The sequence below is a fragment of the Musa acuminata genome, chromosome BXJ3-6, assembly GCF_036884655.1.
Source record: "Musa acuminata AAA Group cultivar baxijiao chromosome BXJ3-6, Cavendish_Baxijiao_AAA, whole genome shotgun sequence".
Lineage (NCBI taxonomy): Eukaryota > Viridiplantae > Streptophyta > Magnoliopsida > Zingiberales > Musaceae > Musa > Musa acuminata.
In genome coordinates, this window is record NC_088354.1 from 6674573 (window position 1) to 6691956 (window position 17384).

Here is a 17384-nt window from a genome sequence, read left to right on the forward strand (position 1 = left end):
GTAGCAAAGTTTTACTCGGTTTATTCCAATCATCGCTTAAGATACACATCCATTTTTTGGGGGCTTATTGTCTTTGTATCCGATGATGCAGAACCTTTGGAATCCCGGCATGAAAAGGCTCACCCACATTGGTACGTTGATTCATATATACCCGTCTCTTGGCAAGGATTAGGTTACTGTTCTTGCTTTTCTCGATCAGGAGCATCATGGGGTGATGGAAAGGCCCCATAGTGCTTTCATGTGGTGGTAAATGCCCTCTCAAAAAGTGAAGAGGAACAGGAAGCAGCACCGAGTCTGATGGGTTTTATCATACAAGGCGGTGAAAACTGAGAGCTTCGCCAGAACAGGGAGCTAATTAAGTCGATGCCATCGACTTTGATTACACCTAAGAGAATTTTTCTTGAAAGGATGTTCAAATCGAAGAACTTTCTGTGACGATCGGGAGATTAATTCGGAAACGTATCCGGTGAGAAGAAAAGGCAGAGTGGGAGGGAGACACCTGCGATTGACCACGAAGGTCCTTTATGGCTGCCTGTAGCTCGGGAACTGCGAAATGGAAGCTCCGAGAAGGAAAGAGGAAGAGGGCGAGGGGGTGGGAAAAGGCCAAATCAAAGGTATAGTCTTGCAGCGGTAAGCAATCTCCAGAAGCAAGCAAATAGCCAAGGAAAGCTCGAGGGGAGCAAAGACAGGCACGGCACGTGTCTAGCTTGGCATTTGAGGCTCGGTAGATGCCACCCAGAACAAGCTTGGATACTTGTTGTAGACGCTTACTTTGCACAAAAGCAACCGTGATGCTGATGCTGAGAATAAGTAGGTAATTAAAGGTTTTATCATCTGGCTGATGGTATCGAGTAGGGATGACAGAAACTTGCTTAGGTTTTAGCAGGCATCTGCTCTTCTTGTGTTCTTCTTCCCTAGCGTTTGACCTTGAAGCTGCAGGGAAGGAAGGAGTCTTGGTTCGATTCACTGAATTCTATTGACTTTTTTGGCATGATCAACACTACTCTTTGACCTTCTCATCTCATTTCTTCTATCCATCCTTGGTCAACGGTCAAACGGTACAGCAAGAATGTAGAGCTTATCAAAGCCGTCGCCCAGCCCAATCATCAGAGCGTCTGTTCTTATCACAATCCCGAATCATCCACTCTTTATCTTTCCTTCTGCTGCGACTGCTCCTCGATCGGCTGCCTCTCTCTCCTCTCGCTGCTGTAAATATCTCCGTCTTTCTCTCTCTCTCTCTCTCTCTCTCTCTCTGCTGTATATATCTCCGTCTATCTGTAGTCTTTCTTTGTCGTCGACGTCGCTGTCACCACCAACGTATATCACCGGATCCTTTGTCGGGGGGACGGAAGGAAGAGGAAAGGTCAAGAAACGATAAGGTGGATCGAAGGCCTGGGAAGAGGCCCCTTCCTCCTGATGAGCTGGAGAAGAAGGAAGGAGACCAGCAGCAGGCGGTCTCACGCATCGCCTCGTCACGCGCCGACCACGACGCATCGGCCATGGTGTCCGCTCTCGCGCACGTCATCAGCTCGAGCTCATCGGTTGTCGACACCCGAGGAGGGGAGCCAGCGTCGACCCAACAGGGCATAAAACTGGAGGAGGCTGCAGGTCGCGGCGACACGGAAGCCGCACAGGTCTCGGAAGAGCAAGGTATGCCTTAACCATCTTGCACCACCATGATCTTGAGCGAACCTGAAACTTAGGTGACCAGATTCCACAGTTCTATAAACCGGTGAATGCAATAGCAGACCTCCAGCTACTGTTACTATCTCGTAGGTTTACTGTTTCAGCAAAATCGTACTATTTATTTGCTGTTAAACGAAGAGGAACACCAAGCTTTTAGTTGCAATAAGGTGACGGTCTCGAGAGACTTCCGAGCACAAGCGAGAGAGAGAGACAGAGAAGAAGCCACAACAGCAGTCTCTGGAAAACGCTAGAAGTAGGTAGATTATTCTATTTCTTCGTGGGCTTAGTACTGTACCAACAATCAATTTTTCGGAATTTGACCAAAAATAAGCATCAAAATTGAAGTAATTGCCTCTTGATTTCTTGTCGTTCGAAGCTCGTAATTAAAAGTCTTCACAGATGAATTATTGGTAGGGCAAACTGGTCGTAACATGTCAGTGAGTTATCACGTCTCTCTATATACTGCTCGCTACATGCATGTCGTTGATGTGAACTGAAATGATGAAGGGAATGTGAGGAGAAGACACTACAGGGGAGTGAGGCAAAGGCCGTGGGGCAAATGGGCAGCGGAGATAAGGGACCCCAGGAAGGCGGCTCGTGTGTGGCTCGGGACCTTCGACACGGCCGAGGACGCGGCCGTCGCCTACGACGAGGCAGCGTTGCGGTTCAAAGGCACCAAAGCCAAGCTCAACTTTCCCGAGAGAGTCCAAGGCCGGACCGACCTCGGCTTCCTCGTCAGCCCAGGGGTCCCCGAGAGGCAGCCACCCCGAGTACCGCTACAGCTGCCTGCGACCTCGTACCCCGACCTGCTGCAGTACGCTCAACTCCTCCAGAGTAGGGATGAAGACTTGCAGAATGTAGCTTCGGGGCTCTACGTCGGCGGCACCTTCACGCCGGTGTCCTCTCAGACGCCAACAACTTCTGCTTTAGGGTCTTCACAGCACTTCTTGGACTTCTCATCTCAGTCTCAGTATACGAACTTTTCTTCGTCTTCTTCTTCTTCGTCTTCTAGCTCATGGGTTCATGGAGAACAGAAGGACAAAGACGGCAGTCGACCTCCATGAAGATCAACAATCGTGTTGAGGAACGAAAGTAAGATAAAGTGAAATGGTATTTATTTGGTAAATGTACCTGTTTGTTTTGTATCCACAAACTTTTGTTTGTGAGAATCCATCTTCCTTCTATTTTGCTTTCATCTTCATCTTTCAACAAGTTTTTGCACGAACAGTCTTTGTTCTCTTCGTCATCTGCTACTGGTGACTAACGAGCTCACGTAAGTGCAATTGCTATACATATGAAGCATGATGTTTTTGGATGTGGAAACAATAAGATTAATCATTTAGAGAGAGTAGCAGATGGGAGAAAGATGATGGAATACCATAAGAGACTTTGGTCAAACGATGGAGAGCAGCATGTCGAAGAGAGAGACGGAGTCTGGTCAGAGGCTCTTGCCGCATGCACGTGTATCGTATTTATTACTAGGAGGGCTACTTACTATGCACGTCTCCTGCACTTCATATGTTTCTTCGGGTCACAGAAACCAAGTCAATCTGTTCTTGCTCAAACGGATGGTACACGCATACATGCAACATGTTCTTGTTTCACTGTGTTCTTGAACAGTCAACGCGAGCCTGTTTCCACCATGATCTCATCAGGTGCGCACGTACGAGCGTGAGGCCGAAACCCGGTCGTTTGATATCACTTCCGACATGACATCAATCGGTAGCTACCCAACGATTCTGCAGCCTTCCTGTCTGTCTTCCGGAAAGTTCAACCAGCTTCCACGATTAATCTTCTTCCGCTCGTCTTCACTGCAAGAAACGGTGGGCGGAGGAGGAACACCCTGTTGTATATTGTCATCTCTCATCCGCGAACCGTGTGCTTAAACGTCACCAGAGGTGGTCGATCTCAGATGTCCAACACATGATAAAGAAGCACCAAAGTACAGTCTAAGATGGAGGAAAGAGAAAGAAGGAAAGCCATCGATGGCATGGTCTTTGTTCAACCTCTCAGCATCATTCTTTGCGTTGCTGGTCGTGGAAGTCGGCAGCTTTTTTACGGTTTGGTCTTTGTGAGGCACGTGAATTAATGAATGAACGAAGATAACATTTGTCGAGCAGAAGAAGACCGGGAGGCATATAATAATGGGAATCTCAGCTTTATGGCTTGCTTCAGTCAGTGACTCTTGGGATGACAATTGGCGAGTGAATACTCGTACATCCGTCACAGTCATGGATTTTAGTCCTCACGTCTCTTTCTCCATCAAAGCCACTCCTACGGGACACGTTCGAGTCTGCCCTTTGATCCATCTTCTCCTTCTTTAAGATTAGGAAAAAAAAACAATCAGGATTTACTTGCACGCGGCCACAGTTAGGTTTGCAATAAGAAATACTTTCGTACCTGGTAACGACTACCCACTGATTTACCTGATATGTGGCTTCTCAGAGAAATTTTAGTCGCTGGGAGCCCACAATGGACCCTACATTTTTATCCGAGCGTTAGGTCAGCGAAAAGTTGATCCGTCTCCTGTAAGAGTGCAGTCACCGCAGGTTAGAATAATACGGAGGAGGCCGGAGGAATCTTCAGGGATATAATTTTCTTGGAGCCTCTTTACCCTCTGAGTTTTGGGCGGTAGGCTTACCGTGAAATGATTGGACCTTTAATTCCTTCCTGGGCAAATATTTGGGCTGTGATCTTACATGTGGGCCGATCCGTTTGCCGTACGGCCCACGATTACAAAAGAGCCCGTACAATTTGATTAAGCAAACTACATACAGGAAAAGGCCATATTAACGTCGTCCGGTCACCGCACGTCAGAATAAGTAAGGTGAGACTTGACGAATGAATTTGCCAGGACAAATTTTCTTGAAGCCTCGTTTCTCCTACAGTCGTATGCGGTAAGCTCACTATATAATGATCGTGCCTTACATGTTCTCTTGGGCCAAAGAAGGCAAACCAGCCCAGGCTTCTTCGTTGGCCCATGTTGTGCTTACCAAACAAGGCCCAGCAAGGTAATGGTCTGATAAGTATCAGGTAAATTTACCGCCAGCAACCTCAAGAGAAAGGAGGCTGTAAATAACTTTTAATTTTGGCCTCGGTTAAAAATCGCCGTCTGTGGGAATCGAACCCACGACCACATGGTTAAAAGCCATGCGCTCTACCGGCTGAGCTAAGACGGCTTACATTTATAAATTAATATAAAATTATATAACAAAAAAAGTATTCGAATGATATTAATGCGAAAAGAAGTTTCAAATAATAGTCAACAAACTATATATATATATACACACACTTTGTCTCACTCTCCATCAAACATAAAAAATGAGATTTCTTTAACCTATGAAATAAAGGGGGAAATTATGAAAACATGCATATCACATTACATTTGAGGAGGACCTGATGGTAGTCCTACAACTGTTGATGGCCAAACTTTGAATTTTCCACATAAATTTCTTTGATCTGGTCTATACCTTCCATCAGTTGTTTTTGTCTTGAAATTAATATTGTCTTTTGTTGAATGACTTGCTGCTGTCAATGATGGCAGAAAATTGACTTAGATTGAAGTCAGGTGCATTACCTATGGGAATGAATACAAAAGAGAGCCCAAGTCATGGTGAAGATGATGTAACATGGATTCTGATAACATGTGAATAGCAATGAGAATGCCAGCAGAAGAAGCAACAGAAGTTGCCACTTCCCTGTCATCCATAGCTTCTTCTACTGAGCTAAATGTGAAATGTATGAGAAACACTTGAACATTGATGCTTTGGGCAGAGGCAATGAGGGACTTCCCATGTGGTTGATGTGAAGATAACAGATCAACCCCAAATGTAAACATGAGAAAGAAGAAAGGAAGGAGGTCGGTGGGTGATGGGCAAGTGAGGGGAGAGTTGTTGAATTGTTAATGGAAGGTGCCCCCTAAAGCTCTTCATTAGGTGAGAGGTTGACTTCTCATCAAACACAAAGCCTTCGAACTCTCAAGAAAATTACATCTCCACATAATCTACAAGCAAAAGGACTGCTTGTTTTCGCTTCATCCTCAAGCAAAAAGTACATTTAAACCAATCTCTCTCTCTCTCTCTCTCTCTCTCTCTCTCTTGAATTATATGTATATATATGTAATACTTTTTCCCTTTTTTGAATTAAATATTACCTCTCACCTTCTATTAGTTTCCATTCAGCGCAACCACCGTCTTTAACATTCCCACACTCTTGAAAGGGAATCTTCCACTGTCCTCGCGGAAAGCTTTTTCTTTGATTTCTTTGGTGATTCCTCCGTCCGAGGGGCTGAAGCCACGGCTATGGGGAGTGGGACTTGGATTCTTGCACTTGTAGTTCTTCAGTCTGTCTTTGATGGGATCTATGGCCTGGAGCAGGAGGTCAATCGCCGGACAGAGAGGATTTCTGGTGAGTTTTGTGTTCAAAGTTTGGTTTTTTGTTCTGTTGATTTTGGATTTTGTTAGGGTTTTAATTTTTGTTTTTCGAGTTTACTCTGCTCTTTTTTCGTTTGCCGGGGGTGTGGGGGGGTCGTCTGGATCTGCGTTGGGTGTTGATCCATTGGGATGATGATTATGGCTATATTTCCCCTTTGGAATCTAGGATGACCTTTGCTGTGCTGATAATAAAGAAATTTGATTGCTTTTGGACTCGGCTTTTGCTTTGCCTGTTGCGTGATGACTTCGTGACGATGTTCTGCTTTACGATGGCATGTTTTGCTTGATAAGTTTAGTGGGTTTTCAAGTTTATTGCGCACTTCAATTTGTTAGAGTTGTGGAGTTTTCATTTCTTGTTCATGTTGCCCTGAAACAGAATGCAGGTTTTGCAAGAATGAGAGAGAGTCTTCATATTTTACTGGTTTATTGGTGTAGTTGAGATTACCATGGTTCCCATAGCCATTGAGAATTTGCTACTTATTTCTCGCAGTTGAAATGTGGCTTTATCTGAAAAAAGGTTAATGGGATGAAGTTTGTGAATATTGGGATGGGAAATTTGTGGATATATCGATTAGAGCTTAGAGAACCATCTTGTTTTGTTCATGTTTTCTCCTAGCCCAACATATTCGTATTGAACAAGCAGTTGGTTGACATTCACCATGTCTTCTTTTGCATGGTGTTCTCATATGAATATCTTTCGAGTTAAATTGTCGAATTGCAAGTGCACTCTCATCTACCACTCATATGCTGACTGAAACAAATAGTCCTAACATGGGAATCAGGGACAATCATGTGACTCTTGGGACTCCAAAGAACTGGACCAGAATTCTTTTAAGATTTGCTTGATTATGTAGTTTGTAGCTCTGCAAAAGGATCTTCCTCATTGTTTACACTGTTTTTCATGATAGTGTTTGCCTGTGATGTTCCATTAGTTTGTTGCATTCCTACGTTATCTGACTGACGTTTGAGGCAAAATTATGAGTAGTCATCCTTGTGATTACTTCTCCTGAATATCATATTTGGGTGGTTTTTCTCATGTTTTAGGTTGATGAAACTTATGCTTAGTTTTGCCTATGTTTGTGAAGTTTGAAGAAGTTGAAGGCCAAGATCTTAGTTACCTTATGCATGATGCGTGTGTTTGATGAAACTTATGCTGCACTCTTGCTTCCTGGAAGACGAGGTTATCTGAGATCTTGAAGGGATCTCCATCAAAGATTGCTATTTCATGTATGGTACCAATCTCGAGCTAACCAATATGTACCGGCCACCAAAATATTCTGTGGTACATGCTGATGGTCCATACCCATCAGATTTTCAAGGATATATTGGCACGACTTGGCACAGCATGAGAACCCATATCAATATCCTATCAGACTTATATGTACTGGCTGGTTAATCTCAGTATAATTTGTCATTAGACTATCGATCCTCAATTGGATTTTCATCAGTTTAGTAACAAACTAGGTTTTATTTCAAGCTACAGAATAAATTGAATAAAAGTCTCTCGCTTGACTAGAATTTTAGATAGAGAAATCTTGAGATATGTGATGATATCAAATTTGATGATACTTTGGGATCCATCCTTAGTTTGCCTACAAGAAGGTTCCAAAAAGTTGTCTCATGTTAGCATATGTTCTTAAACTTTGGCTGAAGTTCAATTCTCTATGTTGTAATTAAAGGTTAACTATCTTACCAAGTAATTCACTAAAAATATTACCTGCAACACGGCTTTGAGCCAGTAATAGCTCTAACTTGGTCAGCAGTACTACTGCCAGACTATTGGAGGGCTAGGCCCCAATTTAGCACTACTAGTATTTTTCAATGAGTGCTTATCATAAATCAAGGTCAAGAAAGTTGGTTTATCTTTATGGATCATGCATGTATTTATGCTGGAAAATATGTTTGTATGTAATATTAGGTATTTCACTGATATGATTTCTTCTTAGCAATTGTATACAATTTTGATGACATTTCCAAATTTGCTAGCTGTCAAACTTGTTGGTTGATCTGGACTTTCTTATCAGTTTCTGGAAAGAAATTCTGGCCTCTGTTTAATGGGATATTTTTACTGTAGGGAGTGCCGGTGATGTTCTGGAAGATGACCCTGTCGGAAGGTTGAAGGTGTTTGTGTATGAGCTACCCAGCAAATACAACAAAAAGATTCTCCATAAGGATCCCAGATGCCTGAATCACATGTTTGCTGCGGAGATCTACATGCATCGATTCTTGCTCTCTAGTCCTGTTCGAACTCTCAATCCTGAAGAAGCTGATTGGTTCTATGCACCGGTGTATACCACCTGTGACCTAACTCCTAGTGGACTCCCCTTGCCCTTCAAATCACCTCGGATGATGAGAAGTGCAATAGAGTTGATTTCCACTAATTGGCCTTACTGGAACAGAACCGAAGGGGCCGACCACTTTTTTGTTGTTCCACATGATTTTGGAGCATGCTTTCACTATCAGGTGTGAATTTTATAATGGTCAAGAATATTGCGCTTCTCTTTGTAATGTCTTTTTATTTTGTTATATGTCGACCATTTTCCTGTGATTTAGGAAGAAACAGCAATTGAACGAGGAATCCTTCACTTGCTCAAGCGTGCCACGCTGGTCCAAACCTTTGGGCAAAGAAATCATGTTTGCTTGAAGGATGGTTCCATCACCATTCCTCCATATGCCCCTCCACAGAAAATGCAAACTCACTTGATTCCTCCGGATACTCCTCGCTCAATCTTTGTCTATTTTCGGGGTTTATTTTATGATGTTGGCAATGATCCAGAGGGTGGATATTATGCAAGGTAAGCTTTGATCCTTTTATATTTGTGCATAAATCTGCTATGTGAAGCTTATATCTGGTGCAATTATATTTCTTACTGACTCTGTCATGCAGAGGCGCGAGGGCATCAGTATGGGAGAACTTTAAGAACAATCCACTTTTCGACATCTCTACCGATCACCCTACTACTTATTACGAAGATATGCAGCGGGCTGTTTTCTGCTTGTGCCCATTGGGCTGGGCACCATGGAGCCCTAGATTGGTAGAAGCAGTGGTGTTCGGCTGCATACCTGTTGTCATAGCAGATGATATAGTGCTTCCGTTCGCAGATGCAATACCATGGGAGGAAATTGGTGTGTTTGTGGCTGAGGAGGATGTGCCAAAGTTGGACACAATCCTCACATCAATACCGATAGAGGTAATTCTAAGAAAACAAAGATTGCTTGCTAACCCTTCGATGAAGCAGGCGATGCTGTTCCCGCAACCAGCCCAACCCGGTGATGCTTTCCATCAGATACTGAATGGACTTGCTCGGAAGTTGCCACACGATGAAGGTGTTTTCTTGAAACCAGGTCAGAAAATTCTGAACTGGACCGCTGGTCCTGTAGGTGATCTCAAGCCATGGTAGTGGCAGCTCACAGCCCTCTGTAGTTGCCGCTCCAAGCTGCATGCTTAAGCTTTGTTGCTCTTAATTGCTTGAAGTTTACACCTTGTTTTGTTGCCAAACCATGGCATTATCCATTTTTTGTAGCTTTAGAATGTTAAATACCTGATGCATGGTATGTGTTGTATGACTGAAATATGGTGTTAAGCAGTCAAATAAAAAAGATGGTATGAAGAAACTGTCCAAATGATAATATATCATCATATCCTTTTAGCTTGTCTGGAGATTTTTTGCTTCTTGTGAGTTCATATCAGATGTGAATGGCTTGCTTAAGAAATCTAATGTAATTTTTTAACCAGCAAGACAAGAGAATGGGGATATCACAATTAGAATTGCAAAGGATCTAACAAGCACTCTTCTCCCAACAGCAGTCAAAATAGAGAAGATGCTGCATTGATGCCAGAGAATTACATCAGTGCTTGGCCTTTTACAGATTCCAAGCCATGCAAGAAACCCAAGTCTTCCAGGTGCTTTTGGTGGTCATGTGTGCTAAAATGAACTCAAATTGTAACTTATGCAAACACATTTTGGTTGCTGCTAAAAAGTACAATTAATGTCGTAACTATAATCGACTTTGAGCGGCAAGTAATTTGGAAAATACAATGTTTGTGTTAGATCAGAAACCCTCATATCATGCAAAACACACAAGATGATAGTGGCTTCAGAGAGCAGTAGCAGAAATTTTAATGCTTTGCAGCTTTATAGCAATAAACAAAAATCACTACTCCTCCAATTTGATCTTCTTCTTCTTCGATTTCTCCCTATGAGATCTCTCGGATGTTAATGAATTATTGGTAATCTCACTGTCTGGACCTGAAGCATGGGAAGAACGGTCAGCAGACCTTGCAGATATCTCTGAAGGTGCAGTGCTAGCTGCATGTCTCTTCCTGGACTTCAATGGAGTTTCCATGCTTCTTTCTTCAGGGTTATATACAGAGGTGAAGGTATCATGAGAAGTTCCTTCCGTTCCTAGCAAGCTTCCATGTCTCAGTGGAGTGACAGAAGGACGAGAGATGCTTCTTCGAACTGAACCTGTGAAGTCAACAGTTGTGATGTCAACAGATATGTCACACTCAATAGTGTGTAGATAATGTACAAAGTAAAAACACAACTATTGGAAATTGACTGGATCAAAAATGTGCAATTTGAGCAAAATCTCAAAAAATCAACATGAAGTGATATACATACCACCCTCAGTTCTCTGACTGCTTAGACTGAATCGAGTCTTCTCCAGTTCACCAGGCTCTGGATAATGAACCAGACAGACTCTGCGAGAAATCTTCCCAACTGAAGAAAGACAGGTTTGGGTGAGAAGATGGTTCTTTAATTTCTGGACCAGGAATGCAGATTTAAGTGAAATGATATTACAAGTTAAATACAACCAAAACAAGAACTGATAAATATGTGACACATGAAGCCACACAATCAGGTTTATGGTCCTTAGTAGCATGCAAGAGTGGCATGCCAATCAGCAAATATCACAAGTTATTGTAGGATGGGACAAGATGGAGACAAGGTCACAGTGTTCTGTATATTTGTGAGGCAAGTGGCATGGTGTAACTTGCTTAAAATTAATCAATTTAAATCTTGATGGTACATGATGAGTAATATTTAATAACAGAGTTCATCAGTTCATCAGATTTTTTCATGGAGTTGATTAAATATCAGTTGTCCTGGAAACAGAGTTGATGATAGCTGATTGCGGAGTTGTGGAAGTCTCCAAGAATATGCATATGACACTATGTTATAGATATTAGTTGTTAAGGATCATGGTACATGCATAAACCATAGATGTAAATGTACACATACACACTGAGAAAACTTTGTACATGCCCAACCACTCGCCTCTAGTTTTATGAAACCCCCCACAAAGTTGCAAATACTACAAACATTCATCAGAAGTTAATGAACTTTTATAGATGCCCTTTTAGCTAAAATGCAGTTTGCATCTGTAATTTAATCACTACCAATAGAAATTTCCGTAATTGCCCTTCGTGATCCTAAATTAAGAAAAAGGTACATGATTATGGTATACTGAGCAAAACACTGCCAACTGATAGATAATATTAATAATAAGTCAAGCTAAATCAGCTGCAGTCTACTATACAAAGTTCCACCAATTAAGAATAAAAAATTGTAAATTATGAACTGTGGAAAGGAAAACAGAGCAAGAATAAACTTCAAACTAAATAGAACTTTAGGGCACATGTTTTCAAACTGTATCAAATCAAAACCGACATAACGGACTCATTTTTCAAAAGTTGACTAACGTTGGCTGTCGAAGCATAGAAACATCATCTGTCTAATTATGATACCCTTTTCTATTATACTTAAAAGACTAGTCTAATTAGTGAAATTTAGCCACTCTGTGATGTTTCATAAATAGTGAGTGAGATCAAGAAGATATTACTTAGTCAAACTTTGAACATCGATAGGAAGTTAATTTAAAGAATGACATGGAAAGCCAAGAGTAATGCACTAAGAAATCGATTGCCAATCACAAAAGTTTAACTGTGACTGCCTCGTAATTGAACAAGTTCAATTGATCAAGGTAGAAGGACACACAAATTAACCTAATGACAGAGGTTTCTAAACTTATCAAGCCATGTTGACAAATAGATAAATAAATAAAAAGGCTCACAAATATCAACAACAACTGCCAAAAGGAGACCCAGTTAGTGGATTAAGCTGACTCTGCAACCCTTATACACAAATATTTCTATTACTTAGAAATAAACAAATGCAGTCAAAATTTAGAACAAACAAATAGCATAATCATGAATCTTTGAAACAACAAAGTTCGCAGACACATAAATACTAATGAGAAATAAACCTTTCAGACAGCTTGTCGGTTTATTTATTAACCAAAGGGTAACATTTGGCTTAAGTAAACACTGAGAACATCAGACAAGGAGCAGGAATGGCAAAGGTCTAATACACACCTACTTTCGTCTCTGATCCAGAGGGTACAAACACGGTGGCATCCGGCTCATGTGCAGCAAAGCTCACAAAATCATAAGACTTACCTGGAAAATTCAAAAGCTAAAAGATCTCACATAGTGACCTACTGTGTCAAATCACTAATTCTTCCCACATTATCCAACAAAAAAGAGATTTAGATGTAAAAGCTGATAGTAACATATAAAAAACTTATCACCCATCCACCTCAAACTACAAATTCTGTTAAAAAGGGTGCATAGCTGCACTTGTCAGCCCAAGAAAATCTCTATGCCCATAACAAAAGAGTACATCTTACCAGATGCACTCTCGAAGCTGCCAAGCTTCCCATCTCGATTGAGCTTGAGCGTTAGCTCTTTCCCGTCGAAATCAGCAGGTTGTAACTGCATCGTCAACAGCAACAAGACCATATAATGTTAGCTTCAACGAATAAAGAACAGTAACCCAATTAGCACAAAACCAGAACGATCAAGCCAAAGGCACGCGCTTGATTAATGGGCCACTGGATAAGCCAAAGCTCCGTCGAGTCCGTCAACGAGATATCAACCAGAGGAGTCTTCGAGTCTTCTTCGAAATCTGGCCCGGGCTTGTACCTAGAAACCACAGACACACAAAGGTAAAAGAGGAATTGAAGCCACGCCTCAATCAGAAAGAAAAGCTTTTGGAACAATCGGAGGAAAGATCGCACTTAGGGTTATCAGAGCCACAAAATAGCGAGCCTTTTTAGGACAGATAGTTAATGAAGAAGATCGAAACGCGTACCCTTCGTCTTGCATGATGACGGACTTCGATCGCTCGCGTCTGCGGCGCCGCCCGACCTCCACCAGCGAGCGAAAGAGGCTTCGATGTCTGATGAATCCACCGAGGGATTTATCAGGGGACAGGATTTCTAGGTCGGTGGTCCCACTGCCCTCGAACCGGGTTCGACAATCAGAAAGAAAAGCTTTTGGAACAATCGGAGGAAAGATCGCACTTAGGGTTATCAGAGCCACAAAATAGCGAGCCTTTTTAGGACAGATAGTTAATGAAGAAGATCGAAACGCGTACCCTTCGTCTTGCATGATGACGGACTTCGATCGCTCGCGTCTGCGGCGCCGCCCGACCTCCACCAGCGAGCGAAAGAGGCTTCGATGTCTGATGAATCCACCGAGGGATTTATCAGGGGACAGGATTTCTAGGTCGGTGGTCCCACTGCCCTCGAACCGGGTTCGATGATTCGTAAAGCTTTCACGAAGATTTACCGAACCCGACCGAACCGGTTGATCCGAAACAAGTTCGGCTCGAATCAACATGGGTTGAACCGGTTGACCGAATCCAGGTTTACTATCGAACATGATTCCGTACAAATCATCATATAATTTTTTTATTAAATTATGAATATACTGAATTTGTTATAACTCAAAAAAAATAATGTCATAATAATTTTAGATAAAAAAAATTAAATTTAGAAATATAAAAATTAAATTAATTAATATCCATCAAATGAATCATGTTTAAAGATAGGCTAAAACTATTGGTCAAAATTATTTTCAACAACGATAAATCTTTCATAAAATAAATGACAAGATGAAATCAATTAATTATCACAAACATAAGACACAGTCTTATTCTTACGACGTGCATGCACGTCTTCCTTAATACACCACAAGTTTTGCCTCGCATATATCTTACTACATACTACGTATATTTATAGTAATGGAATCACAACTGAACAAGTCGATCCAGTTGACAGTGGCGAAGTGAGGCTTGTGTCAAAGGATGGCCATTCTGCTTTCAACGGGAAGATATGGCGACGCTGCGCAAGACCACGGTCTCCACAGTGAGGCCAGGACCGAACCCGTAGAGCACCCCCCACTCCAACCCCTCGCCGGTGGTCGCCTTCCCGTCCTCGGCCGACCGTTTCCTCATCTCGTCGAGGATGAACAGCACGCAGGCGCTGTACATGTTCCCGTATTCGGTCATCACCTGCCTCGTCGCCTTTAGCTTTTCCTTCTCCAGCCCCAGCTTGGCCTCCATCGCGTCGAGGATCGCGGATCCACCGGGGTGCACGATCCAGAAGATGGAGTTCCGGTCGCTGATCCCCAACGGCTCGAAGGCCTTCACGAGATTCTGCTCTATGTTCGTGGAAATGATCTTGGGCACGTCCTTGAGCAGATGGAAGGTGAGGCCGACCTCCTTGAGGTGGCCCTCGATGGCGCCGTCGGAGTCGGGGAGGAGGGTCAGGCAGGTGGTTGAGCTCTGGGAATAGTCGGGGTGGTTGTTCTTCGTGATGCGGAAGTAATAGTCGGGGTAGTCAGCCTGGAACACGACGTCGTCCGGGTTCATTATCTAAGAAGTTATTATCATAGGAATAATTTATATATCTAATTTAATTATTAGTGACATTATAGGTTGAGATAATTATCGTTAGATCCTATAAATAGGACTATGATTTATGAAATAAAGATATATATATATATATATATATATATGGAAATATTTCATAAATATTTTTAGTTTTAATTCTTGTTTAATATAACTATAGTTTTCTTGATTGAAAATATTCTCTTTCAATTATATCGTAATATGCCTCATATCTACTAATTTTACTTTTCCTCGAAGAATCTCTGCGTTTGGCAGATTGATGAGCTGGGATTCTTATGCTTAATATCAGTCAATAAAAGCAATGTCAGAAATATTCTACCTTAACTGCAATCCTTGGTCTTCTGTTCCATGCATGAAGAATGTATTACTGTGAGAAAAGCTGTAATGGCATCGAGAGGACGAAGTGTCGTTCATTTACTCATATCCAGGCAAACTTGCCTTTTCTCTTCTCAAGTTGCAGTTTCGTCGAGTTTATCACCGACCGCTCTTTGCCTATGAGAGGCAGTCTTCTCATCGCTACTTCCATAGGGTTGAAAACGTAGCAGATACGGACCCACGGAGTAGGAAAACACCATCTGTCTGAAACAAGCAGTGATATGAAGCGGATGTATTGCAGCCGTATCAAGTGACGTCGGTACGTATACGTCATGAGATTAGAGCTTTGGATCGTGATATAAATTTCGTCACCGAGCTGCAACACTACAAGAATCAAAAGGAGGTGACTGTGGTTGTCGTCAACTCCGCGCTGTCGTTTGCGGCCTGCCATGGCTTCGAGAGACGAGTTGGTGGCGCAGAAGACTGCAATGGTAATAAAGTTAAAACATTTATAATATATTAATAAATATAAATAATAATTGGTAACAATTGTTGAGATGACCGAGTTGGTCTAATGCAACAAATTTGTTTTCTTTATTATTATACTGGACTGCGTTGCACAGGCCAAACCTTGTCTTAAAGGTTTCGTGGATCCATTGGAGAAGGAGACCGCCAAAAGCATGCTAATTATCATTAGAGAAAGGAAGAGATTTAGTTATCATTTGATGAATTATTTTTTCTCTTATTGGGCTTTGATGTATTATGCTCAACCAAAGACAACTTGCAGTCTTATATTTCAGAGTTGAGCCTTGACTGCATTGCACGATGACAAGATGACAAGAGAAAGGTTCCAAGGCAAAAGTACAACGACAAGATGAAATATATTAATTATCATAAACATACTAGCCACTGTCTTATTCTTCGGCACTTTCTTAAGATGTGCATGCAGAAGTCCGAAAGGATAAAACTGTGCGGGTAATAAAGTTGCACAAGCCAAACTTTGTCTTAAAAGTTTTGTGGATCCATTGGAGGAGGAGACCGCCAAAAGCATGCTAATTATCATTAGAGAAAAGAAGAGATTTAGTTATCGAATTATTTTATCTCTTATTAGGCTTTGATCATCATATAAACATTTGATGTATTATGCCCAACCAAAGACAACCTTGCAATCTTATATTTCAGAGTTGAACCTTGACTGCATTGCACGGTGACAAGATGACAAGAGAAAGGTTTCAAGGCAAAAGTACAGTAACAAGATGAAATATATTAATTACCACAAACATACGAGCCACCATCTTATTCTTCTTAGGCACTTTCTTAAGATGTGCATGCAGAAGGCTCACATAGTCCAAAAGGATAAAACTATGCGGGTAATAAAGTTGCACAGGCCAAACTTTGTCTTAAAGGTTTTGTGGATCCATTGGAGGAGGAGACCGTCAAAAATATGCTAATTATCATTAGAGAAAGGAAGAGATTTAGTTATCATTTGATGAATTATTTTATTTTTTATTGGGCTTTGATCATCATATAAACATTTGATGTATTATGCCCAACTAAAGACAACCTTGCAGTCTTATATTCCAGAGTTGAGCCTTGATTGCATTGCATGGTGACAAGATGACAAGAGAAAGGTTTCAAGACAAAAGTACAGCAACAAGATGAAATATATTAATTACCACAAACATACGAGCCACCGTCTTATTCTTCGGCACTTTCTTAACATGTGCATGCAGAAGACTCACATAATCAAAAGGATAAAATTGTGCGGGTAATAAAGGCACAGGCCAAACTTTGTCTTAAAGGTTTTGTGGATCCATTCGAGGAGGAGACCGCCAAAAGCATGCTAATTATCATTAGAGAAAGGAAGAGATTTAGTTATCATTTGATGAATTATTTTATCTCTTATTGGACTTTGATCATCATATAAACATTTGATGTATTATGCCCAACCAAAAACAATCTTACAGTCTTATATTCCAGAGTTGATTGCATTGTAGAGTGACAAGATGACAAGAGAAAGGTTATAAGGCAAAAGTAGAGTGACAAGATGAAATATATTAATTATCACAAACATACGAGCCACCGTCTTATTCTTCGACACTTTCTTAAGATGTGCATGCAGAAAACTCACATGATCCGAAAGGATAAAACTATGCGGATAATAAAGTTGCACAAGCCAAACTTTGTCTTA

General features: G+C 41.6%; 4 protein-coding genes and 1 non-coding gene across 6 annotated transcripts; 2 read left to right on the forward strand and 3 right to left on the reverse strand.

Annotated features, from left to right (window-relative positions):
* The first annotated feature begins 825 nt into the window (after window positions 1–825).
* LOC103988289 (ethylene-responsive transcription factor ERF113) lies at window positions 826–2881 on the forward strand. Its single transcript, XM_018828293.2, has 2 exons — window positions 826–1650; window positions 2194–2881. The coding sequence occupies exons 1-2, from the start codon at window positions 1500–1502 to the stop codon at window positions 2748–2750; spliced, it is 708 nt and encodes a 235-aa protein (XP_018683838.1). The 5' UTR covers window positions 826–1499; the 3' UTR covers window positions 2751–2881.
* A 1911-nt stretch (window positions 2882–4792) lies between these two features.
* On the reverse strand, window positions 4793–4865 carry TRNAK-UUU (transfer RNA lysine (anticodon UUU)). The gene has a single exon. It is a non-coding gene; the product is annotated as a tRNA-Lys (tRNA).
* Window positions 4866–5548: 683 nt separating this feature from the next.
* Window positions 5549–9772, forward strand: LOC103987270 (probable glucuronosyltransferase Os01g0926700). Its single transcript, XM_009405521.3, has 5 exons — window positions 5549–5736; window positions 5868–6093; window positions 8194–8582; window positions 8673–8914; window positions 9007–9772. Exons 2-5 carry the CDS (start codon window positions 5988–5990, stop codon window positions 9518–9520), a joined length of 1251 nt encoding a protein of 416 aa, XP_009403796.2. The 5' UTR covers window positions 5549–5736; window positions 5868–5987; the 3' UTR covers window positions 9521–9772.
* Window positions 9773–10101: 329 nt separating this feature from the next.
* Window positions 10102–13719, reverse strand: LOC103988290 (mediator-associated protein 2). 2 transcript variants are annotated; one of them, XM_065156326.1, is made up of 7 exons: window positions 13562–13719; window positions 13277–13420; window positions 13002–13107; window positions 12813–12897; window positions 12499–12582; window positions 10745–10843; window positions 10102–10588 (listed from the first exon to the last, which is right to left on the reverse strand). In XM_065156326.1, exons 1-7 carry the CDS (start codon window positions 13573–13575, stop codon window positions 10278–10280), a joined length of 843 nt encoding a protein of 280 aa, XP_065012398.1. In that variant the 5' UTR covers window positions 13576–13719; the 3' UTR covers window positions 10102–10277. The 2 variants fall into 2 exon arrangements, with proteins under 2 accessions (XP_065012398.1, XP_065012399.1); XM_065156327.1 differs by having other exon boundaries at window positions 13277–13457; window positions 13562–13716.
* Window positions 13720–14287: 568 nt separating this feature from the next.
* Window positions 14288–14839, reverse strand: LOC135640769 (chalcone synthase RJ5-like). The gene has a single exon (XM_065155503.1). It carries the CDS (start codon window positions 14837–14839, stop codon window positions 14288–14290), a length of 552 nt encoding a protein of 183 aa, XP_065011575.1.
* Between the last annotated feature and the right edge of the window lie 2545 nt (window positions 14840–17384).

Excerpts from the sequence above, each read along its gene's own strand:
- LOC135640769 (XM_065155503.1), bottom strand. The coding sequence starts at position 14,839 with ATGAACCCGGACGACGTCGTGTTCCAGGCTGACTACCCCGACTATTAC.
- LOC103988290 (XM_065156326.1), bottom strand. Across the intron at positions 13,108-13,276 it reads GTCATCATGCAAGACGAAGG|GTACAAGCCCGGGCCAGATT; the intron begins GTACGCGTTTCG and ends TGTGGTTTCTAG. Across the intron at positions 10,844-12,498 it reads TGGATCAGAGACGAAAGTAG|TTGGGAAGATTTCTCGCAGA; the intron begins GTGTGTATTAGA and ends GTCTTTCTTCAG.
- LOC103987270 (XM_009405521.3), top strand. The coding sequence starts at position 5,988 with ATGGGGAGTGGGACTTGGATTCTTGCACTTGTAGTTCTTCAGTCTGTC. Across the intron at positions 6,094-8,193 it reads CCGGACAGAGAGGATTTCTG|GGAGTGCCGGTGATGTTCTG; the intron begins GTGAGTTTTGTG and ends TTTTTACTGTAG. Across the intron at positions 8,583-8,672 it reads GAGCATGCTTTCACTATCAG|GAAGAAACAGCAATTGAACG; the intron begins GTGTGAATTTTA and ends CCTGTGATTTAG.
- LOC103988289 (XM_018828293.2), top strand. The coding sequence starts at position 1,500 with ATGGTGTCCGCTCTCGCGCACGTCATCAGCTCGAGCTCATCGGTTGTC. Across the intron at positions 1,651-2,193 it reads ACAGGTCTCGGAAGAGCAAG|GGAATGTGAGGAGAAGACAC; the intron begins GTATGCCTTAAC and ends GAAATGATGAAG.